This window comes from Peromyscus leucopus, chromosome 5, assembly GCF_004664715.2.
Source record: "Peromyscus leucopus breed LL Stock chromosome 5, UCI_PerLeu_2.1, whole genome shotgun sequence".
NCBI lineage: Eukaryota > Metazoa > Chordata > Mammalia > Rodentia > Cricetidae > Peromyscus > Peromyscus leucopus.
Window position 1 is genome coordinate 117,142,359 of NC_051067.1, and position 26,114 is coordinate 117,168,472.

Below are 26,114 nucleotides of genomic sequence, written 5' to 3' on the forward strand. Positions count from 1 at the left end.
TTCATATCTTTGTTATGATGTCTCAGGGAAGTTTTATGAAGTCTACCAGTGCATTGTTCCTCTACCCTATATATTTTCCATCTTAAATCATTGAAAAACCACATTATGGGCCATTTAATATATCTAGAAACACCAGGGAACAGAGAGTCTCTTATAAGCTCTTTTTTTTTTTTTTTTTTTTTTTTTTTTTTTTTTTTTTTTTTTTTTGTCTACTTAACTCTTTGGGTGTCAAATCTTTTTACATAATATTTCTTAAAAACATCTCAAAATGGTATCATGCAATAATTTGTATTAAGCCAAAAAAAAAAAAAAAAAAAGAACCAACTTGTCAAGTAGTACAATATAAAGTAGGGTTCAGTATACTTCCTGTAAAGGACCCGAGAGGAAATATTTTACGTTTTAAGATGATGAAATATCTTTGTAAAACCTCAGTTTTGCTGTTTTAGCATGGACACAGCCATGGGCAGTGTGTGCCAATAAAACTTTGTTGACAGAAGAACCATGGGCAATGTGTACCAATACAACTTTGTTGACAAACATTCCATAGCTAAATTTCTCAGCAGGCACACTATGTTAACCCTAGGAAATAGCCCATAACTCCTTCTTTAATAGAAATAACAGGTTTGGGGATGTCCACTGAATCTATATTTGAATTTCAGTTCTACTGCATTTTTTTTTCTTGGAAAAGGGATCATGTTGTGACTGGTTATGATGAGTAAGGTCCATAGAGCTAATCTGTACATGGTCAGTTTCATCACTCTATAAAAGCTGCCTTGGCATACTTAGTGGGTGGGAGGAGGATTTTGAGTAGAATAGTATGCTGGGCTAAGTTTTCTGGGAAATTTCACCTTCTAGGAAACAGGCCAAGTAACACCCTGAATATCATTAAATCGGGAAGGTTCTGAAGCCCCAGTGGGAGCTTGAAGGCATCTAATGATATTGATGATGGCTGCTATTTATCAGCTACTAGTCATGTTTCATACACAGCTAAGTAGTCAGAGGCCAGGTCCAAAACAGCAAAAAGAACTACCGTGTCCTTCAGTTCTTCCCAGTTCAACAAATGCTACATTTTATAGGTCAAGAGATTAAGGAGCCTCTCCAAGGTCATGCTAGCTAATAGCTTGTAGGCTAGGCTAGATCTTAACCCCAAATCTCCACTGAGCTCAGCAAACACAATTTGGAAAATAGGAGAGATCTGACTTATTTGGGAAAGGTGCTATGTAGCACACATTGACCCCCGAAAGAGGTTTGTCCCATTAATTGGATGGATGACAGTTCTTGCCTACTGGGATGATTATTAAGGTCACTTCAAGGTCAGAGTTGATGCCTTGTGAAACCAATTTTCTATCACCAATAGGAGATTTGTTTTGCTGAGATACATATAAAGGAGGTTAAACAGACCCACCAGAAAAGAGTCTCAGCCCCTCAATTAAGGTGCCCAGACCATTTCTTCCAAATGTCTAGAAGGTGCTTCTCCATGGGGTCCCCTTAAGCAGAAATGACAGCTATTTGCTCTCATTTACCATCACCTATGTACATTTGCACCAAATGCCAGTGCTCATTTACCCTTAGTTCCTACTTGTCTTCAAAATGATGCTCATCAGTAGACAGACAGGTCGTTGTGCTATGTACACCTCAGAACCAGAACCATTACTTTCACATGCAAACTCAGCTCCGATTCTGACCTGCTCAGGGCACCCTGCTTCCTGAGGTACAATCACTGCACTTGCTGATGTTGCCATTCAGTTCCCAGAGACCAGGTCTAATTTCCTGTGTCTTTGATGATTATCTCTATCCAACCCTATGCCTCTATACCGCACACCCACAGAAACATCCACAGGGTCTACATGCAGGCTCTAGCCATTACTGTGTACTGTTCCCACCTATCTGCCTATCACCTGCTCAGGGGATGACTGTGTTTCTGCAGAGCCTCCGGTTTCCCTACTCTCTCCTTAGCTCCACTTCTGCATCAATGAGTCATTTCTCAGAGCAGTGGTTCTCAACAGTCCTAATGCAGTGACCCTTTAATACAGTTTCTCATGACCCCCAACCATAAAATTATTTTGTTGCTACTTTATAACTGTAATTTTGCTACTGTTATGAACAGTAATGTAAATATCTGACATGCAGGATATCTGATATGTGACTCCAAAAGGGGTCATGACCCACAGGTTGAGAACCCATGCCATCCACCATCAGCAACACACCAAGTCATCATGTACAAAGTTCGGGCTATTTTATGTTTTCTGTGTTGATTTTTAGTTGTTGCTACACCAAACCCCAGAGGATCAGAGGCAACAGTTAAGTCATCTCTGATTTCATTCTGCATCTTTGTTCTGTTACCTATGAAGATGGTGACCTTGGCAAATTACTCTGTCTTTGTGATCCTCAGTCGATTCATCAATGAAAATGAGACAAGATGGTCAAACCACTCTGGGGTTGTTGAGAGGATTAAATAACATACTTTTCTCATAGCATAGCACCTGGTGTCTGGTATGCACTTGGTGTGGGGTCCTGGCTGTTGCTATCATTATCTCATTACCATCCTCTGTTGTAGCCCTCACACTGCCTATGGGAAGTTCAGAGGAGTCGGGACATGAGTGGATGAGAAGAGGAGAGACAGAGGGAAGGACAAAATGGAGGCATATAAGTCCATTTGGTGAAACATTACTTTTAAATTCATTTTTTTGTTTGTTAATTTGGGGGGCTTTTTTAAAACAACATTTGGATAGATCAGGCTAGAACACCTGATCTTCCCACCTCCACCTTTCCAGTGCTCGGATTTCAGGCTTGTGCCACCCTGCGTAATTCCAGACTTGACTGTTAGGGCAGCAATTCTTGACCTTTCAGTGCTTGTGAACTGATACTCCCTTGTGTAGTGTTAAGGTTGAATGTGTCTAAATCTTGGGAAACAGCCGATAAAGATCTTTGTTAAATTATGTGTATATGTGGGGGTGGGAGTGGAGAACTATGTACACAGTGTCAGAGTGGCTCTGACTCCAGAACAGAATGTTGGAGCCCCTGGAGCTGGAGTTACAGGCAGTTGTGAGTTGCCTGACCTGGGTGCTGGGAACCGAACTCACATCATCTGCAAGAGCACCAAGTGCTCCTAACCATTGTGCCATCTCTTCAGCCCCAGAAACAGCTTTTTTAAAGTAATGGTACTTACCATAATTATTTGAGACAAACAGACCAAAGGTATCCTTCTAGGAATCTATGGAAATGTTTCTGCATTGAAGAGTCAGATATCCCTGATCTGGTCATGGACCCTGTGACCCCATCAGCCAGGCACTGCTTTGAGGAGAGAGAGACAGACACCCTGAGTCCAGTGCATGGAACCTGTTCTTTGCCCCTTAAAGAGACTGCCTAGCCAGGCAGCTTTACAGCAAATTCATGGCCATGTTAATATTGGGTCACTCTCTGGGAGCCTTTTATTTATGTAAGACTTGCAAAATGCATTCCAGTGTCTGTATTTTCAAGCTCTGTTTCCTAGTCTGGCTCATGAATCCCACTTGGTTTTCTTCCTCTTGTACCATTCTTTCCAACTCCACTGTCAAGTCAGGATTCTACATTTACATAATTGACACATTGAGACACTGTGCTTAAACTACAGTAAAATCACATTTTAATAATATGGGAAACATCTTTTACCTCAGTAAATTGTTGAGAAGTTAATTCTTGTTAGCCTAAAAACTTGAATATATACTTGAAATAAATCAGCTGTGCTACACTGTGCTGCCTGCCGAAAGTCCTGGAGGAAGATTCCATTTGTTGATAAATCGCTCTTCAAGTGCTCTGTTTTGTGTATTATGCACACTTTCTTTTCTTCATTTTGGAAGCACTGATTCAGAACCTTGTCTCTCAAAAAAAAAAAAAAGTGGATTCTCTCAATTAGTATCCTAGTTCTTCATTTCATCACTTGACCTGGTGTTATAGTTCAGCCACCAACTAACTCATGATGAGATAAAGATACCGGACAGGCCAGCTAGGGCTCCATAGTGAGACCCTGTTTCACAATAAACAAACAAGCATACTAAAGTTGGCATGTTCCAAACACTCATAACCAGAAGCAGACAGCAAAGTGTATCTGGTTGTCCCAGAAGTATGTAACAGGTAGGTTAATAAATTGTAGCTTCTGGAAGTCACACTGAGCAGAATGTCTCTAACCTGAAAGGATAGCAGTACCTGGATTGTTTACAACAGTTCTCTAAGGTCTCAAGACAGCCATTCTCCCACTTGGCTGTTATAGAATCAGCTAGGAATCCCTAACAAACACTGATACCTGCCTTCTACTGCCAGCTGTTCCTCCCTATGTCCCTTGGGTATGCATAGATGGATAGATAGTTGGATTAAAAATGATGCCCTAGTTAGCTTTAATTGTCAACTTGACACATCCCAGAGTCATCTGAGAAAAGAATCTCAGCTGAGGGATTGCCAAATCAGATTGTGTGCTCATCTGTGGGACATTAGCTTGGTTGTTAATTGATATAGGGACCAGCCCTTGGTGGAAGATGCCACTTCATGAACAAGTGGTCCTGGGCCATATACGAACATCAGCTAAGCACTGGCCTGGTGATTTCTGCTGGAAGAGGTTCTGGAAACTCAGAGTGAGGAAGCCTTGGCTTGGATACCTACCCAGGCTGGCCCAACATGACAGGGCTCCAATGCAATACTAGTTACTTTGCTTGGCATTGTGACCAAAGGAATGAAGGGTTCATTTAGACTCAGAGTTAAAGGTAGTTTATCATGTCACAGAATGCATGTTGGAGTATCTTCACTTGTAGTAGTTGGGGGCTTGTGACTGTAGCATCTCACATTATAACAGATCATGAAGCAGGAGGTTTGAGCCAGAATCACACATAGCTATAACCTTTAATGCCCACCCACAGTGACCTGAATCTGCCTGGTAGGCTCCTAAATGTTCCACAGCCTCTCAGCATCACCACAGGCAAGTGAAACTACTCCGTGGTGTGAGTGGAAAGGGATCTAAGGACTCTTCCATTGCTGGACAAGGGAGATTAGGATGGAGTTGAGAAGCGTGAGAGAGAGTGAGTGAGCCCTGGGCAGGGATTCAGGAGCTGCTGTCTCTCACCAGTTCCTCGCTCATTCTGGTCTTAGTTGGCAATTCCTGGCTCTTCCTTGGGTCTTCTCAGTAATGGAAGCACAGCTAGCTCCAGGTTGTGATTGTATGCATTTTTGTTTTCCGGAACTTCTCCAGACTTAACTCTGCTCTGCGGAGTTATAGGAAGTTATAGGAAGGCAAGGCTCTTATATTTTTTCTTGCTAGAACATCTCCCTGTTAGAGGGATGGCTTCAATGTAATTTTGGACAAGATCTACACATGCTATTTGGTGACTGTTCTGCAAAATAGATTCCAGCCTCAGCTATGCCAGCCCCATTGGACACAAGAGCCTTGAATTAAACAGATTCTCTCTCTAGCTTTTCTTTCCTTTGGGGGTGGGTTTCCAAGCTCAGCAGCTTCATGTCAGTTCATGTCTGTTTTACTTACTGCTCTTTTGCTGTGGTACCCAGGGGAGGCTGGGTTGGTTACATAGTACATACAAAAACGAGCAGACAGTATAACCTCCATTCCGCCTCTTCCCACCTGTGTTTCTTCCTCCCTTTCTTATATAAAAAACACTGACGATTTCTTTGAAAATGCTGTACATGTATAACATTTGCTTTTGTTCCTCCTTTCTCACAGTCATTTTTCTTTTCTTTTTTCTTTTTTAATCACATTGACCTGGCTGAACATTTTTTTTTAAATACCAGTTCTTGTGTAGCCCAGGTTATCCTCAAAGGATGACCTTGACCTCCTTATCTTCCTGCCTCTATCTCACAAGGGAGACCAGATGTCTTTTTCTGTGCTCTAAGAGATGTCCTGTGGGGTTTTATCCTCTGGCCGTGATATGGCTTTTGCCCATTTGAACTCTCAGAAACTGCTGGGCCCACTAATGTTTGTCTTTATGAGGCCATGTCCCACTCCCCCAGGATAGATAAGTGGTTCATGGGTGCTGGGTGAGGGAGCATCCAAAGACCCAACTCTCTCCCAGGGGTGACAGACTTTTTTCCAGTAGTGTAGCCTCCCATAATTGCTTATGTTCCTGTAAGTACCCCCACCCATATTTCTGTAAGTAAACCCAGTTAATCTCATTGGTTCACCACGCTAGATTTGAGTAAAATCCTTTCAGTGTTCTATTATTGAAGTCCTTTCTGGAGTGAATGAACATATTTGTTCAAGCATCCCCAGAAAAAATTATCCCAATAAGCTTGCTAGCTGGATCCCACTTAATTGTTTTGTAAAGTGTTTTTCTTCACTGATCTTCTCTGAACACAGGAAATAATTCTAACCAGTCTGTTTAGACCAGGTCCCTTTGGCACCTGGGCTGGTCCAGCCACTTTGAAGCTGGTGACAAGGGAGACACCTACAATCTATTCTTCAACTGCATGGGCACATGCTGTTCTCAGGCATGGCTGTATTTCGTTATGAGCTCCTCCCAGGGCCTGCAGAGTCTCAGAGGATGTCAGAGTACATTAATTTTTATCATAACATGGGATCTCCCAGGTCTGAATGGCAGCACATAGCTGTCAGGGGCTTTCTGAACTCTATTACAGCTCCATATATCTCTAGGCAAAACAGAGGAGTGAGGCCTCGTTGGCGAGAGAAACGTACAAAATGCATGAGCTGCTGTATTGTTGGACTTGACCATGTGCGGAATCACATGGCACACACTGTTTTCCCCTATTGTTCATATAAGTTCACCTCTGTCTCCCCTTATCAAAATCCTCCCCTCTGCCTACATGAGAACTACCCAAAGTGTGTATAAAATAAATTGTCTTTGCACCATGCATCTTTTTGTCAACCAGTATTTTCCAACTATTCTATGAATATGTTTTAAAAAATGAATGTTCCTGTCTTAATGAGTTTTCACCAGAACTTATCCATCCATGGTGTCACCGGGAGTTTATAAATAATGGATTATTATGCTTAATATCACTTTGTATCCACAAAATGTACTTTTAATGGGGAATGCTAATGCATGTCAGGGAAGTCTAGTTATTTGGTCATTTCTTTTATTCTACCTACTTGTCAATAAAGTAAAATGCTTAAAGGTTACACTTTGCCTGGAGAGGAGGTGGCTCTGGTGTTATGTTAGAGGCTTTCAAGCCCATTGTGGGTAGAGGGAAAGTGGAGCTCATGGGGAACCATCATCCCTCCTCGCTGAAGCATGCCAGTCCAGCATGCTTCCACTGCTACCTTCTTCCCTGTTACTAATACTTCCGTGACTTGAATAGTAGAGTTTACTACTGTCCATTTTAGCCTCCTAGAGATTTTAACATGATAAGTAAAGTTCTTTAGGAAGATACAGTTCATTTGTCCCTAGGAACCCATGGGGTTCTGCCAAGAGAGACTTGATAATGGTACCTTTTCCCCAGTCTATGGGAGTTGTGTTCAAATGCGAATGCAAGATGATGTGAGTGGTCCAGGCTAGTGTTCCTCACCCTTCCCTCCCTACTTGTCCACATTGTGCTGAACATTGATTTTCCATTTTATCAAATATTCCCTGGAAGCAGGAACACAGGACAGTAAAGTGCTTAAGTGCAGAGGACAGGTTTGGAAATTGCTAGAATCTGCACCAGAGAGTCAGGCCCCTGCACTGTAGATATCATGCCAATCCGGCTAAGTGCACAATTATCAAATCGATGCCTTTTCCCCTAGAAAACCGTGTTGGAGAAGACGTGGGTGTTACTCTGTTTTACACCCCTGCTATAGAATCAATGAGGTTGAGATTTCACTGCTGGGACTGGGATGATGGGATGGGAAATTATAATCAAGATAATGGAGACAAGGCAAAAATTTAAGAAAATAACCAAAACAAGAGTGTTTTCATTTTCTGCTAAGTGTCTATACCGATGTTCCGGAATCTACTCTAAGAAGTTGCAAATGGTGCATGAAATGAAAAATTCTTGTCGGTCTCCAGGGGACAGAGCCAGAGCCTTGCTCTCCTCCTGGTGATTGTTCCGATTGTTTTCTTTATTCCAGCTGAAATAAAAAAAATATTAATTAAGCGTAACTAAGTTATTGTGACAGCAGAATCCACTCCTGGTTAATTATTGTGTTAATACCCAGTGGTGTCCATCAGATTCTTGACATCATTAGGGCCGTGACCCACCCACAGCACAGCTGACAGTCATTGACCACCCAAGCTGGTTTTGCTGTTATGGGTTATCGCTCATTTTATATGCTTTCTTTCCTCCTCTATTTATAAAGGAGGTACTCTTAGAGTGCTCTGAGTGAGGGCACTGGGGACAATCTAGTACATGTGGAGCACAACTGTATATGTATTTTGTGTGTCTGCATTCTTGGTGGGTACTACCTCCCCAAAGTGGATGCCCAGGAAACAAGAAACAGGGCAAAATTATTAATAGCCTGTTTTAGGCACCTTCTCCATCAGGGTCAATGGCAGAAGTATTGTATATAGTTTCCTTTAAAGATTTATTTTTAATTATACATATGTATATGTGTCTGGGGGCTAGGAGATACACATATGTACAGTGCCCCAGGAGGCCAAAAGAGGCCATTGGATTCCCAAGGAGCTAGAGTTATAGGCAGTTGTGAGCTGTCTGATTGTGGGTGCTGGGAACCGAACCAAGGTCCTTTGCAAGAGCAGTAGGCACTCTTAACCACTGAGACAATTCTCTAGACCCTGTATATAGTTTTTCAATTCTCATAAAATCAGATAAACTGGGTATGATCATTCTCTTTTACAGGAGACACAGCAGTAACTCAGAAGTTTGTTAATTTTGCTAAGATCCACTTGACTGATAAGGGGCAGACCAGGCAGACTTAGTTTAGCCTTTCTGGCTTCCTGGAATCACATCAATCAAAAGAATTCTCTAGTGAAAATATTCTCTCTCTCTCTCTCTCTCTCTCTCTCTCTCTCTCTCTCTCTCTCTCTCTCTCTCTCTCTCTCTCCACACACACACACACACACACACATACACACACACTTCTAAAGTAAAGACCATGTTTTCCATTCACCCCTCAATAAAATGGTAAACATTTCCCATGGAAGACTTATGTGAAAGGTAGTCACTACTTTTTTGTTCTTTCTAAATAATGCCTTAGCAGCAAGTCTATTATGATGCAACTCTCCTCAAATTAAATTAATTGAATGTCATATCTGGATTTGCACAAAGTCTATGCTTCAATATCCTATTATATAAGATTTAGTGCTACCAAGACTTAAAAGATACCTTTTGTAAGACCATGTATTAAATTGAGATTTTTGACAAGCCAGTTACATATTTAGCCAATGCATTATACAATACTATTTTTTAAATTTCTTGTAAATTCCCCCAAATCATCATAAACTGTACCTATGGCATGCACACTGCATAGCTGTGGTCTGGGTGGGTTCCAAAAGCATGAGGAATTGAAACTGGGTAGAGGTAGCTGTAGAAGATAACTACTAGGTCAAGTTTGTGCTGCCTCCCATGAATTCAGACCATCTTAATTTAAGCAAGGGCCCACCTTGTAATGCTATACCATTCCCAACTCTTTCTTCTCTGGGAGAACACACTGCTAGTTATGAGGTTAGATTGCCAAATGGTTTTCTTAATGGAACATGGCTCCGTATGCCCTTTGCATCAAATTTCACAGTATTTCCAAATAGTATAAATTCTTGCAACTCACTTGAGCAGTACCCCAGATGGTATGACATTCTGTTTCTAGAAGGAAATGGAATATATTTCCTTTTGCATTGCATTCCATTTAGCTCATTCTTTCACTTGGTCTAAAATGGGAGCCTGCAAATTTACAATTGTTGGAACATCATAGGATCCTTACTCAACCTGGAAAATCCTACTTCATTTGTGAGGCACGCTAACAATTTCATCCCCCCCCCCCATTACTATGACTCACCTCCATGGTGGTGGCTTCTGCTGCTCTGACATTCCCTTAAAGCCCCATTCTCCTTTCTCGCGTTTGTCATTCGGGGCTGTCTTGGGTTCCTGGAGTCATGATGTAGCAATCTTGTTTCCATATCATAAATATCTATCTTTATTAGTCATTTCTCTTCACCAACTCAAATTGGTTTTTGGTAATATATTGCCAGGTGCTTGCATTCAGATATGCACTAAAGGCTCACTTGTTTTTAAAAGCTTAGAAGAGGCTATCTGGTCCCCTATAGCTGGAGTTATAAGGAGTTATGAGCCACCAAATGTGGGTACTGGGAATGGACCCCAGATCCTCTGTAAAAGCAGTGAGTGCTGCTGTTGAGTCATCTCTCCAGCCCAAGGCTTAGTTCTCACTGCATGCCCTGCCCATTGAGAAGACTTCCTTCTGGATGTTGATGTCTAGTGGCACGGAAAGACTGTTGCACATGGTAGAAAGTGTGAAGAAGGGTGAAAATATGTAGTTAGAGTTTTTCTGCCTGGCCCACAGTCAGGACAAGTCTCTCACACCCGCCAGTCCCACAGCCCAGCCAAGTAAACACAGAGACTTATATTGCTTACAAACTATATGGCTGTGGCAGGCTTCGTGCAAACTGTTCTTATAGCTTAAATTAATCTATTTCTATAAATCTATACCTTGCCATGTGGCTCATGGCCTGCTGGCATCTTCACATGCTGCTTGTCATGGCAGTGGCTGGCAGTGTCTCCCTGTCTTCCTGTTCCCTCCTTTCTCCTCTCTGTTAGTTCCGCCTATACTTCCTTCCTGGCCACTGGCCAATCAGTGTTTTATTTATTGACCAACCAGAGCATTTGACATACAGACCATCCCACAGCAAAAAATAGATCTCTGGGACATACTATACCTGAGAAATTGATCTTTAATTTACAATCAATAAGACGGTGTTCTGGGGTTCACTAGTTCCTATGTACTAATAAGTAAGTTCCCTGGACACTTACAGGTCATAGTTGAGAAGGACAGTTGATGTGTTGAGGATACATACTGATGGGATCAGGTCTACTCAGAATTGCTGTCACTCATAGCTTGACCCTCAGTGAGGACTTAAAAGCCAGGGAACTTTCTGGTTTCCAGATTTCCAGCTCTGTGCTTTTTATTGGCAGCAAGTTCAACAACCTTCTGCTCTTCTTCCTTTGTCTTTCTGTCCAGCCCAGCAGGGCTGACCTTGTCAAAGATATACAAAGCCTGTGAGAACCTTTGAGGAGGGGCCTACTAAGCATCAAGCTGAGGGTCAAGGGCAAAGGAATGGTCAAGGGTGCCACAGTCTTTACAGTAACCCTTGAGAGAAGGGGAGGCTGGCGACACATGATATGGGCAGAGCTGGAAGATTCCACACAATGCTGAGACAGCATTCAGTTGGCTTGGCAGGGGTGGGTGTGTTTGGGGCAGGGACAGAGAATGGACACATACATTTCAAAACTAAAGAGGATGAGCGGACATTGGGTTGACTGTTACAATTCCAAACTGCTCTAACATCAAGTGGCTTTCTTTGTCCTTTCAGCCCTTTCACCTCTCTGTCTTATTGTCACCCCCCCTTTTCTCTGCTCCTTTCCCTTCTTCAGTGATTTTTCTCCTACTTAATGGTCAAAATGATTGTGTGTGAGAGAGTGGAGGCTAGAGGACAGCCTCGGGTGTTGTTCCTCGGGCTCTGGTTAAGTTTTTAAACTTTCGTTTACTTATTCTTTGACATCTTCATTTATGTATAGAATACATCTTAGTCATATCTATTCCACCTCTCCTCTCCTGCTTTTCCAGGGCACCCTAGAACATGCGCCACTCCCAGCTTCGTGTCCTTTATCTTGTAACCCGCTGAATCCATTTAGTGCTTTCTGCCTGAGTGTTGGCTGACCTTTCTGGCTTTTTCTATGGTCCTGTGCAGGAGACCATAGCTGCAGTGAGTTCATGAGTACAGCAGGCATGTCACATCTAGAAGGTAGCACCACGTTCTTTTTGAGGCATGGACCTGGAAGTCACCAAGAATGCTAGGCTTGCTGGCCACCGAGCCCTGAGGATACTCCTATCTCTGCCTGCCCAAAACTGGGGATTATAAACTCACATGACTCTGGCTGGCTCCTCCCACACTCTAACACATGGGTTCTAAGAATAAAACTCAGGCCCCCAAGACCATGAGGCAATCAGCTTTCCAACTGAGCTGGCATCCCCAGCCCTGTTTGCAAGATTTGATGAAGCTAATGGAGAGCAGAATAGAGAGAGAATGCCTGAAATTGGGGTAGGCAGCAGGTGGGGCTCTTGGGAGCTAATGGGGCAGGGAGCCCAAGAAAGCTCAGCTGTTCCTGATCAGGCTAGCCACAGTCTTTGGACAGGCCGTACCTTTCCACTTTCTGCCTCATCATTGCTGTCCTTGTAGGAGAGAGCACCAGTTAGACTCAGCTAGCCAGAGCCTAGCTGCATGATCAAGAAACCTCACTGCTGTCACTCAGAAGGGCACCATAGGCAACACACTGACTGCCAGATAGAAGGGACTGCTGCTTTCCGACACCATCCTCACAGCAGCTGGAAGACTTGCCAGGGTCTGCTCCTCAGAGATGGATGGGGCAGTTTCTCAATGGGCAGACCAGGGTCGCAGAGAGCAGGATTCCTCCTGGTTGAATTCTTCAGTGCTGGGTGTGGATGATAGTGCTTCCTGTCTCCATCACCCTTCCCAGGTCAGAATCCATCTGAGGACAAAATTCTTCCCTTAAGGTGCTGACTAATAGCATCTTCTCTGGACTCCACTGATGCTGTCTTTATTTCCATCCCATCTTCACAGTTTGATCCAGACTTTTCTTTGATGGCCTGTAAATATTCATCATCCGAGGCTTTTGAATTGCAGTAGCTTTTAGTTAAAATTGAGTAAAATGTACCATTTGAATAATAAAAACCTCATTAAAGGAAAGCTAAAAGAATACTTTTCCTTTTGTACAAGCCAATTAGGTACCCTCATAATTAAAAAAAAAAGTCAAGCACATTATGGTTTCATATTCCATAAGCCTGTTTTTAATTAATAGAGGTGACATGGTTTAGGTGCTCCGTACACATTGTGCCTCCGGTGTTGTGCAATTAACATTAATGAAGGTATTGGAAAAGTGGTGAGAGAGTAACTTGTCTCTTAGTCCTCTGTGCATCCAGGCTGAGGTCTCTAGTGGGTTTTCCATTCCTGGGGACACTGCATGGCAAGAATAAAGGTGCCCAGAGGAGGACCTGTGGCCACTTAGAAGATGTGATATTAAAATTCTCAATGGCTAAACTGCCCCAAAGACAAATATTCACAGAATTAGATTTTTTTTTTTTTTTTTTTTTTTTTGTGGATAACAGGGAATAATGTGATGATAAGGGAGCTACCATTTAATCCCATCGGCTGGTATGATACAGGGCTGTATGTTCAGCATTGTCTTGCAGGCTGTATTCAGCTGTTCCCAGTTTGTAGGGGAGGAAACAGGTTTACATAGTCTCACTGACTGGCCATGAACCTGCTAAAAAAGTAACAGCCCGAGGCTGGGACGGCAACACTTGGGTCTATCGATCCCAGTCTGGATACTGTGACAAAATGTCTGGCGGGAGCAACTGGAAGAATGAAGGATTCATGTAGACTCACTGTTTCAGAGGATTTCAGTCCATAAGGGCAGAGAGGGCATGTTGGGGAGAGGGCCAGTTCAGTCCATGTGGCTTGAAGCTGTTCCCGCTGTAGCCAGCAGAAAGCAAAGCATAGGGCCAGAAGCAGGGCCAGGCTGTGTAACCCTTCAAGGCCTGCTCCCAGAACTCATCTATGACAGGTAGGCTTTGTGTGCCAAATACTCCACCACCTCCCAATGAAGCTGCAGCAGCTGGGGCCTACGTCCATAGCCTTGAGGTTGTGGGTGGCATCTCATGTTCAAACCAGAACCATCTTTCGTCTTGTTCTTACTCATTATTTATTTTTGTTAATTCAAATATTTGGATTCGAACCTCAGGAAAGTTAGCTCTAATTGCATTACTAATTCTATAATAATGTAATGAGCAAACCTCCTGTTTTCCTGTCTGAACAGTGGCAACAAGAACACATGTCACCCAAGGTGAGCATGAAAGTTAAATGTCCTATATATCCAGAATCCCCAGCAAATGTCTACTCCACAGTTAACACCACCCTCACACAGGAGTGGGGGGGAAGCAACTTGGAGAAGTGAGCAAAATACTAGAGTTGAAAACAAAATGGATTTCAGATATAACAATACACACCACATTTTCCAAAGTTTCTGCCTTGCTGCAGAGCCTCCCCGGTTCAGGTCTCTGCTTCGGTGTGAAGCATGGCCGATGCATGCAGTGAGGAGCTGATGGCTTAGAGCACTCAGGTTCAGTCTTCACAGAGGAATGGTGCCGCCATTTGGAGCTGTTGATTGACAGCCACAGTGCATTTCATATATGAAACAGGAGTTATCCGGGACAAATGCAGCTGACCACAACCACTTTACCATGCTTGTTTTTAAGTGGTGATAAGTTGGAAAATAGATCAAGCAACAGAAATGAATATCATGATCTCTTAACAAGATCCAGGTTGCCCCATGATAATGAGATTTCACGACCCCTTAAAAATGTGATTTATCACTATACTTCTCTCTAGCTGTGCTGTGCATGCTTTTCACTGAGCATTTAAACAAACTTTACCATCAGTTCTTTATAAAAAACCTAGAAAAGTATGGAATGTTTCTAAACTTGCTATAGAAAGGCCGTGTTCTCTACATGTCAAAAGCAAAGTCCTGTGAAAAGAAAATGACAAGCCAATATCACACAGAAACAGACACATAATTTTCAACAAAATGCCAGCAAACTAAATGCAATAATGTACAAAAGAAAGAAGTATATACTTATGATATGTTAAGGAATTCAAAGTTAAATATTCAAAAATCAATCAATGGAAGAATTACAAATCAGAAGAATAAAGAGTCATCTGGATGGATAAAGAAAAATTATTTGTAAATAGTTCAGTATTCTTCCTTGATTAAAAAAAATGCTCAGTAGAGTTGGAATCAAAGAGCATTTCTTCACCTTATTAGCGACACCTACAGAAGGCCCATAGCTGATATATTTATGCTGCAAACTTGAATGCTTTCTCTCTAACACCCAGAAACAGACAGGGGTGTTAGCAGCCAGAACCCATCCAAATAGGAAAGGAAAAATTAAAACTGCCTTCCTTGCAGATGAAATCACTTTGCATGTATAAAACCTTAAGAAATCAAATTGAGAAGTATTAAAACTCACAGCCAAGTTCAGTTGGATTGCAGGGTAACTGCTCAGTATGTAGAAATGAGTTTATTTCTCTTTGGGAGCATCGGCATTTCCAAAGGAACTGAAGAAAATCATTTTGCTTGCAGCAACATCAGAAAAAAGATTGAGAAGCGGTTTTGAAACTTACAAATAAATTTAACAAAATGTGAAAAACTTAGACTTTTGAATGTATAAAACGTTGTTGGAATAAATTAAAAGACACTTAAATGAATACAGAGATAGCCCATGTTCATGGACTGGAAGATGTGATTCTGTGTAGGTACCAGCATCCCTCAGGTTGATCTACATGGTGGATTCAGTTTCCTTCAAAACAGAAATTTTGGTCTTGAACTTCATATGAGAATGAAAAAGACATTGAATAGACAAACCAAGGATGGAAACAAAGTGGGAAGCCTCCCATTGCCCATTAATTAAAAACACAATGTGTCATGACCATGGACAGTAGAGAACTGAATAGAATTGGAGTTCCAGAATTAAACCCTTACATGACTGATTAGTTTTTCAAACACTAGTGCCAGAGTAACTCAGTGGTGTAAATAATAGTCTTTTCTACAGATGGTTCTAGAACCACTGGGTATCCACCACAAAAGAATGAATCTGAATTGCTTTCATGCACCATATACAAACTTAGCTGAAGAGGAATCAGTGACCAAAATATAAAAACCCAAACTACTTTGTCCCAGAAGGAAACATAGAATCACAATATCTTCGTGACATTAGAATAGATAGTGCTTTTATTGGTCCAATCTCAAAAGCATAAGGGACAAAAGAAGAATTAAAAACAAAATAAAACAAAATGAGAATTCACTAAAATTAAAAGCTTTTGTGTGGCAAATGAAACCATCAAGAAGGCATAAAGACAGCCTACAGAGAGGGAGGGATATTTGATAACTTTATCTTGAAAGGGTTTCATCTATCATATATAAAGAACTTTCATAATTCAATAATAGGAAGATAAAACTGCTAGCTCCAAAGTGGGCATAGAAACTGAACACACATTTGTTGTTGGGGTTTTTTGGCTCCTTTGGGGGCTTGCCACCCAGCTCCCAAATAAATCATACATGGAGGCTTATTCTTAATTATGAATGCCTGGCTTTAGCTTGTCTTCTTTCTTGCCAACTTTCCTTATCTTAAATTATCCCATCTACCTTTTGCCTCTGGGCTTATCCCATTCTCTTACTAATGTAAATCTTATTCTGTTGCTGGTTGTGTAGCTGGGTGGCTGGCCCCTGCGGCCCTCCTCCTTCTCTGGCTACTTCTATCTCCTTCCCAGATTTCTTCCCCTATATATTCTCTCTGCCTGCTGGCCCTGCCTATTCTTTCTCCTGCTTTGCAGTTGGCCAGTTCTTTATTAGACCGTCAGGTGTTTTAGACAGGCACAGTAACACAGCTTCTCAAAGTTAAACAAATGCAACATAAACAAAAGTCACACACCTTAAATATTCTACTACACACATTTCTCCCAAGAAGCTATGCTAACTACCACTGAACACATAAAAAGATTCCCAGTATCCTTAGCCAAGAGAGAAATGCAAATGTAATCCACAAGAAACTGATCACTCATGTTGACTAGTGTGACGCAGGGATCACTGTGGACAGAAAGATTGGAAGAGCCAGAGGATAAAGGAGTTTCTAGGAGCTACATCCATAAAGTCTCACCAACATGAGCTAAACAAGGATAACAGCAATATGTGGACTAATGTGGATGAGGGAAGAAAGCCCATGAGGCCTCAACCCTACACAAAGAACTACAAGCATCTAAGGAATGCTGAGATTGAGAGAAATGGTCTTCTCCAGGGAAGAGCACACCAATTGGTTATCCAGTACCAAATGGTCAACCCTGAAAACGTACATACAAGTAACATTATAGAGACTCAGATTGTACAGGGTGTATTTGTGTATGTACGATGTGTGTGTTTGTGTGTGTGTGTGTGTCTATGTGTCTATGTATATATGTTTGTAACAACATTGGAAAAAGAACCCATGAATTCAAAAAGGAGCAAGGGAAGGTGTATGATAGGGTTTGGAGGGAGGAAAGCAAAGTAGGGAGATGTTGTAATTCTATTATAATCTCAAAAAATAAAAGAAATAATTTTAAAAACAAAGAAGAGAAAGGCGGTGAAAGCGCCGTAGGGATGCAGATGTGCATAGAGCACAGCTGGCGGGGATGTGGGTGACGTGTCCCACTTTGGACAGCAGTTTGATTCTTCTGCAGAAGTTAAACACAGCATTATTGCAAGCCAGCAATTCCATTTGTAAATGCGTACTTAAGAGAAATAAACAGACCCGTCTCGAGAAGAGCTGGCAAAGCCATGTTGGTAGCAGCGATGTTCACATTAGCCCAACCCTGCAGGCAGCCCGTATGTCCATCAGAGGGTGAAGGGACAACCGGGATGCTGTGTGTGCATGCAGCAGAGCACTCCTCAGGCTTAAGAGGGAGGGCATTCTTGGTACAGCACAAACCCCTGAACATCAGGCCAGGTCAAAGAAGAAGTCATAAAAGGCCAGGTGTCATCCTACTTTCATGAGACGATGATGTTAGAGAAGTCTATAGAGTAGAAAATGTATTTGATGTGTGTGTGTGTGTGTGTGGGGGGGTGTAGGTACCACACAGTTGGTGACAGCTAATGAGTTTCTTTTTATACTTAAAATTGCGGTAAAGCTAGAATTGGTGATGGGCACTCAACTTGGAATTATACTACATGTGAATTACATCTCAGGATTTAAAAAAAAAAAAAAGTGGAAAAATGATAAAAGCCTAGAAGGAAAAAACATGAATCTGACCACCTCCTCCATACCCAGCACTAATGTTTTTCTGTATTTTCTTACTTGGTGACTGTATAGGGAGATATCCCATTTTTCTTGCTTTTGGTTTTGTTTGGATTTTCTGTTACCACATTTATTAATTGATTTGTGTGTATTCCCTCAGGTGTGTATGGGTGTGTGTGTGTGTGTGTGTATGGGTGCGTGGGTGTGTTCCAAGCCTGGTGTGTGGAGGTGAGAACAACTTGCAGGAATCTCTTCTGTCTTCCCACCATGTGGGTCCTGGGGATCAGATTCAGGTCATCTGAGTTGGTGGCAAACATTTTTATCCGCTGAGCCATCCAGGCAGCCTTGTTTTGTTTTTTGAGATGGGATTGCCCTCTGTATGCCAGGTTGGCTTAGAGTTCATGGTGTGGCCCCTTCTGGCACCTACCTCAGCCTCCCCAGTGCTGAGAGGACAAGTGAGCCACCACACCTGGGTTGGCGTTTCCCTTTTTTAGAGAAAACTGTATGGCATACATGCTGGCCTTTGCTGCCTGCCTTTTCAGTTCACCTGGGAGGGTCTGGGAGCCTCTCAATTCGATGTTGTGTGTTTATCTATTCTTCTGTTGAGCATCACACATGGGTGGCTCTGGTTCATCACTAATTTTATGAGTTCTGTTCACCTGTGTAATTATTCCTCATCTTTATGTACACACTTGAACTCTTTCCTTAGGTAAGTGTCTTGAAAACTGTTGATTTTCTAAGGTAGATTATCGTAACCTGGGTGACCTAAAGCAAGAAATTCATTGTCTTTCATGGTTCTGGGAGGGGAAAGTCTGCAGCCAAGGTGCCTACAGAGTGGCTCCTTTTGGGTGGCAGTGGGAGCCTCCTCCTCATTCTCCTGGCTTCCTAAGGTTGTTCTCAATCCTCAGCTTTTCTCAGCTTGCCCATCTATCACTCAGGTTTCCCCCACCCCATTGATGTGTATGTGATCCTATAATATATATTTTGCTTCATAATGGATTCCGAAACAAAATGGATTTGCTTGTTCTTGTGCTGTGGGCTTCATACCATTTTCATCTAGCCTACTACACAGGACGATTTCCCCAGTTTAATTTGTTGCTTTTATGTTTCAGTTACACTGTGTAGTATCCGTTCACTAGGATTACTTTTTCGTAAAATATACTTATTAGGATTTACGACTTTCAATCAAATGAGAGGGTTACTTACATTGTTAAAATTGCATTTATAGCATATCTCTTCTTACTTGTCCCCAGGCTCATTTCTATTAGGTAGATTTAATCTGAATCTAAAGGGAAGATACATGTATGTACACACACACACACACACACACACACACACACACACACACACACAATGAGACAGGCGCTCATGTACTGAAGACTAGCTTGGAACTCATTTTGTAGTCAAAGATAACATTGAATTCCTGATCCTCCTGCCTCCACTTCCTGAGTGTTAGGGTTGCATACATGCTTGGTTTATGTGGTGCTGAGGATGAAACCCTAGTCTAAATATATGTTAGGCAAACATTCTACTGAGTTATGCCTCCAGCCCTAAGAGGAATATGTTCAAATATCTGAGTGTCTGTATAAGCAGAACATATTCCCCTTGATAGGTTTATTTAGTACCTACTAAGCATTAGGCCCCAGTGTCAGCCTTTCTTGTGGTGGGCTGTTTTCATAAAGAAAGGAAATGAGCAGGCTCCTCATGTGTATTTGGTGGGCTATTTTGACTGAACATAAAAGGGGTACTAATTGTTTGTATTAAAAAGCAGAGTTAACTAGAGACTGTGTGTTCCAACTCCAGTGAGCCACCCTTATCATCATCTACCCGCTGTGGGTGTGGGTTCGTATGGGTATCTTGGGTCCTGGGAACTTCTTGTTGCTTGCACCCTGAGGTAATGGCCCATTCGGAGTGATGCAATGTCCTGGCATATCTCATCTCTCACTGGATGGAGACTCTGAGAAATGGGTTATTTCTAAGTGGACATGGATAGTACCTAGTTTTAGACCATCAATTTGTACCTGATGTCATCTATTTCCTTGTGTAGATCTCTTCATGTGCTTGTGTGTAATGCGGGGACTTTTGCTCTACCCTGGAGCCTCACAAAAGATGGCCTGGAGACGACCTTCCAGGTGAACCACCTGGGACACTTCTACCTTGTCCAACTCCTGCAGGATGTTTTGTGTCGCTCAGCCCCTGCCCGTGTCATCGTGGTCTCTTCTGAGTCCCACAGGTGGGTTTGAATTTAATTTGACATTTTCCACTTGTCCCTCTGTTTACACCCTCTGAAATTCTCTCCAAGTCTCCAACTGAAAATAGTTTTGATCTGAGGCTGGAGAGAGGGCCTCAGTTCCTAGCCCCCAGGTCAGGTGACTCATAGCCACCTGTGACTTCAGCTACAGAGGATTCAACACCCTCTTCTGGTCTCTGTAGACAACATTAACTATGCACACACACACACACACACACACACACACACACACACACACACACAGAGAGAGTAAATCTCAAAAATACTAATTTTGAGTAGACTCACTATGAGAAACATGAGTGTGCACAACCTGGCTTCATTAATTTTTCTAAATCTTTCTAGATGTGTGGTCATGGAGAATTGTTAGGGGGGGACTGTCTAGAGTAATATAGAGTGATTTTACAATTATACCTTAGGCTCCCCATTGATTTCACTCAGAGATGGAATAATAATTGATTAAATCTGAATGGCATGACCTTTATTGATTTGTAATTCAACAACTTCAAAGTCTCACTGAGAGGAAAGCACAGTTATTCTAGCAGGGGAAACAATGCAGTTAAAGGCTGCGAGATGAAATCCAATTGTTTTATAATGAGAAATTAGGGAATTCAATGCAGACATTAGCAGTGTAATTGCAGAAAGGGAAGGACTGTAGTTAGCGTGTATTGGAAATCTGGCCATGCCTCTTTCGGTTAGAATTTCAATTTACACATCAGATGGCGTTTCTTTCTGATTGTCATTAGACTATTCAATCGACGAAAAGACATCTGAAAACATCGTGGTGTTTTCAACATATTTGTGCTGGAGTTGGATAAACAACTAACTGTTTCTAAAAGAAGTGCCGAGAAAAGACAAAGGGTTTTCTGAGCTGTCGAGGCAAGATTTACAGCTTGTTAGGGAGAATTCTCTTCCCAATGTTCCTGGTGTTGGGAACTAGTGGGGGGGGGGGACAGGACGCGGGCTTTGCCTCCTTAGCAAAGTGGCTAAGAATAAATAAATAAATAAATAAATAAATAAATAAATAAATAAATAATGTGCCAAAATCTGTTTTCTGTTTTCTTCCTCTTCTTCTCCACCTTAAGTCCTGAAATGTTTTGGTGGCCCAGGATGCAGCTTATTTTTTTTTTTAATCATACTTCCATAAAATGTAGCCCATGGGACTTTGAAGAGCGAGACCAGCCAAGGGTTAGCTTGAACCCTTTATCACTCCCAAACACAGGGGCTTATGGTGTAAGTGACACACTGCAGACAGATTTACTCTTGCCAGTTTAAATTTATGATGGCTGCAATGAAAGGGACGCGGAACATCTAGTAATTAGGTAGTAACAAAATCTGGCTAGGCTTATCTTTGCAAATCACACCAGGTTTGTGAAAGAAGGGGAGTGGCCCCGCAAAGCAGTGAGGGAGGCTACCGTGGGGGCAGGCAGGAGAGAAAGCTGTAGAAATAAATCTGCCAGCTCCAATCGCTTACCAGATGTGGAGGGCACCACGGGATATGTTTAAATGAGCTGGTATTTAATGGGAGATGGTGTGGAGGTGTCAGCTGCTCACTCCGTCGGTAAAGCTCTGTCTCGGATGCTGTTTCCTGGGACGCCTTTGTTCTCACTGTAACCACAGGGTAATGCCTGCTTACTTGGGAGATCCAAGTCCTCATTTCATTTTAAAGATGAGTTTGGAAGGAAAGACCTTGGCTGCCTGAATGAGATCCATTGTCATTTCTAGCAAGGCCTAGCTGATGGGTGGAAGGCCTGCGTCCGTGTGCCGACTGGCTCCTCTTGTCCACTTTCTTCTTATTAACATTCTTACAACATATTAATTCCTACAAGCTGAACTGTTTATTACTCTTTCGCTGCATTCCTGAGCTCCAGAGAGCAAGCGTGGGTGCCAGGCACGCAGACGGTGCTGGCTCACTACTGAAGGACCCAGAGCCGGAACCAAACTGTAAAATGCAAGTGTTGATATCTAATTACCTCCATAAACCTTGGCGGAATCTCTTCATTGGAGTCAAGACCCCCTGTTAGGGGAAAAATAAAGTCTTATGTTTGCAGAAAATATTATACTGGATGCCCTCGGGCGAATTATTTATTAACCACTCTCTATCTTCACTGTGTTTTACTTACTTAGCTGGAGTCTGAGCGCGTGGATTGAGTTCCTGCCTGTCTCAAATATATCATAATGAAATGGGAAGTTGGATTCCTCACTGTGAGAATTTTTCAGATAACAATTAAAATAGAATGAAAGGAGCAGAGGGCTAGCCGCGCAGCTCTAGACAGCCTCGGCAATAGGAAGGAGCAGACAGATATGTAGTCGGAGACACAGTCACACACATGCAGTCACACATACAACCCCACACAACCAGCCCCAGAGTCCCACACTTAGTCACCCCTACAATCTCACACGTGTAGCATCTCATACACATAATCATACACATACAGCCACACAAACAACCACATACAGTCACACATAGTCACGCATACAATCATACCCCAATACAGCCTCACCTATGTAGACTCTCAGACACATAAACACACATATAAATGCACACAACCAGAAAAAAAAACACATAAACCACAAAGTTATATAACCACACCCACAGTCTCACGTAGTCACACAACCACACATACTCTCATACACAGAATCACACGTGTGCAGTACGCACTCAACCACGGGAAACCATACGTAGTCACAGACAGACATCCCAGTCACACATAATCATATACAATCATAGACACATATACGCCATCAGAAATGTACAGTCACACAGCCACACACAGGGGCATGCTCATCTCATCACAAACACACAGCCACACACGTACAGTTACACACACACAGAATTTCCCTGGCAAGTTCATTTCTACCACTTGAACACAATAACTGTCTTCTATGTGAGTCTATTCTCATTATTTTATTTTTGGAATTAAACATTGTTTCAGCTTTAACAGAGACATATGTAAAGAAAGAGAAGACAGGGTCATGGGGCCAGTCAGTGTCTGGAGAGTGGATGTTAGCCAGCCTCTCTGTGGATCACAGGGACACTTCTCAGACCTTCATTGGCTTTGCCAAACTTTCAACTTGAAGACAGAGCAGGCAGCCTCGAAGAGCTGCCATGCTGCCTCCTGAGCAGCCAGACCAATGGGTCGCATTGCCAGATCCTCACTCACTTCTCTGTGGATGGACCAGAACTGTGCCCACCCTTCCCACTTCTGTAGGAACTGACAGCATAAATTAGTGAGACCTTCAGGAGTCTGGGGTCCACATGGCCTGGAGTTCCATCCTCAGCACTAAAGAAACAATAGATAATATAGATAAGTTTAATCTGCCCAGTGTTCCCCAGTCATGAAGTCAGGGGCTCATCCTAGCACCAGTAGACACTACCTGTAAATGTGTAACCAAGAACTTTGAGAGAGTGACCTTCATGGTCAATGTTACCTTTCAAGCGAGACTTGGAACCAGATTTTTTTGACATAAGCTCTGAATTCTAACCTCATGACCAGCCTTCAGTTGTAAAATCCTGGATTAGGTTTCCATTTTAATCCTGACCCTGCTCACCAAGAATTCCCAGCCTAGCATTTGAACCAGGTAGACAAATGACTGGCAGTCGGTGTTAATGCCAGAGGGGCAGTAGATAGGTAGGACCCAAAGATGGCTTTGCTAGCTTTGCTACTGATCTTGGAGGGACAATGTTGTCACCAAACACTGGGAGTAATGTCACAGAGTTGATCCTGTGGAGTGGATACTGAGTTATCATGGAACCATCTGTTTCAATCTCTTTGCTGGGCTTTTTCAATCTATCTGTCTTACCACCAAGAAATCATTGTGGCATCAAGCTGGGAGAGCTTCCTGGAAGAAGTGTCGCTAGGCTGGGGAGATTTTCTAGGAGCAAGAAGAAGAAAAAGCACTGAGGAGATCACTGAAGGGTGCCATATTTATTCCATATCTTTCAGGTATTTGTGTGTGCTCAATACCCTTTTCTTCTCTCAATAGTAGCATTTCCAGCTCATGTCTTAGACCTCGGATCTCTGGGTTTGTAACTCAGTAGCCCCTTCTGTGACCACCCTTCTTTAACACCTCATTGCTATATTGAAATCAAGTTGAAAAATAATATCATTTTCCCTGAACAGACATATATATGTATGTATGTATATATATATATTTAGTTCCCTATGATGGTGTAAGTCTACTGTAAAGAAAGCATAAACTGAAATCTGAAATCAAAATAGCTTGTGATCCAACATTGAACTACTTGGGCAGGACTATGGGAAAGATAATCAAATGTATGTGTCTGCATAAATCACCCTCACAAAGGCCATCAACAGGTAGGCTCCATGGCAGCAGATTCCAGTGCCACCAATATTGAATCAAACCTCACACTCCTGAACCCCAGGACATCCAAGAGTGCATTCATTCCTCTTTGGCAGAGTTGTTACATGGGATGGAAGGTTCAGTAGATGTTAAAACTATGCACGTATATGACACACAAGCTGAAGACTCTGAGAATTCCACTCAGCCTTTATATCTGTATGAGTGTCCATGGGGCCGTCATCATGGAGCTTGATTCTTGTCCTCCTTGCAGGGCACCTGCCTACTCTTTCCCCCACTGGTAGTCATTCCTTCTATCAGAACAAGAACCGTGAAACTTTCACATCTCTTGCTATGTTCTTTTGCCTTGGACAGTTAAGCTGCAAGTCTGGGGTCTTCCAGCTTCAGAACATGGAGACAGGAAACTGACAGTTAGCTGCAAGGTGTCACTGTCCTTCTCTTGGTGACATTAGCTTTGCTGATTTCTGAGTGGCAACATTCAGCATCTGAAGTGAATGTCACTGAGTCCCGGGAGAGGGGTATTTAATGCATTCTGTTAACATGACTGTCACCTGTTGTGGTTTGAATGAGAAATGTTCTCTATTGTCTGGGACATTTGAATACTTGGACCCCAGGTGGTGGCAGTGTTTGGGTAGGTTTCCAAGGTGTGGCCTTGCTAAAGTAAGTGTGTCCCTGGGAGTGAGCTCTAAGAGTTTAAGAACAAGCACCATTTTGAGTGTGTTCTTTCAGCTCCATGCTTGTGGTTCAAGATGTATGCCCATGGCTTCCTGCTCCTGCTGCCATGCCTTCACGCTGCCATCATGGGCTCTCACTACCTGGAACTGTAAAGTCAGTAAACTCTTTCTTCTGTAAGTTGCCCTGGTCATGGTGTTTTATCACAGTAACAAAAAGGAACTGACACAGCCACCCTGTGATGTTTTTCTTAGTTTTGACACATCCTGAACTGTTCCTTCCAAGGAGCAGGGTTTGTTCTTGATGATCCTTTGCCATTAGTACTTTGTTTTCCATAGTCATTTTTTTTTTTTTGCAACGTTATCTTGTTCCCTTACTATGTGTGCTGGCTAGTTTTTATGTCAACGTGACACAAGCTTGAGTCATCAGAGAAGAGGGAGCCTCAGCCTCCATAAGAGCAGGCTGTAGGCAGGAAAGCCTGTAGGGCATTTTCTTAACTAGTAATTGATGTAGGAATGCCTCATCCATTGTGGGTGGGGCCATCTCTGGGCTAATGGTCCTGGGTTCCATAAGAAAGCAGGCTGAGCAAGCCATATGGAGCAAGAGTGAGCATCACTCCTTCGTGGATTCTGCATCAGCTCCTACCTCCAGTTTCTCACTCTGTTTGAGTTCCTGTCCTGGCTTCTTTGATGATGATCAGTGATGTTGAAGCATAAGCCAAATAAACCCTTTCTTTCCCAACTTCCTTTTGGTCATGCTGTTTCATCACAGCACTAGTAACCCTAAGTAGAACAGAAATTGATAACAGAAGTGGGGTATTGCTGTTACAGACCTGACCATATTGTTATGGGGAGGATTGTAGGAGGA

General features: G+C 42.5%; 1 protein-coding gene across 1 annotated transcript in view; it reads left to right on the plus strand.

The window, feature by feature from the left end:
* Positions 1–26,114, plus strand: part of Wwox (WW domain containing oxidoreductase) — a 943,055-nt gene that overhangs the window by 260,608 nt on the left and 656,333 nt on the right. Inside the window, exon 7 of the mRNA XM_028875689.2 lies at positions 20,052–20,237. Coding sequence (XP_028731522.1) covers positions 20,052–20,237 — 186 coding nt within the window. The remainder of the gene's footprint in view (positions 1–20,051; positions 20,238–26,114) is intronic.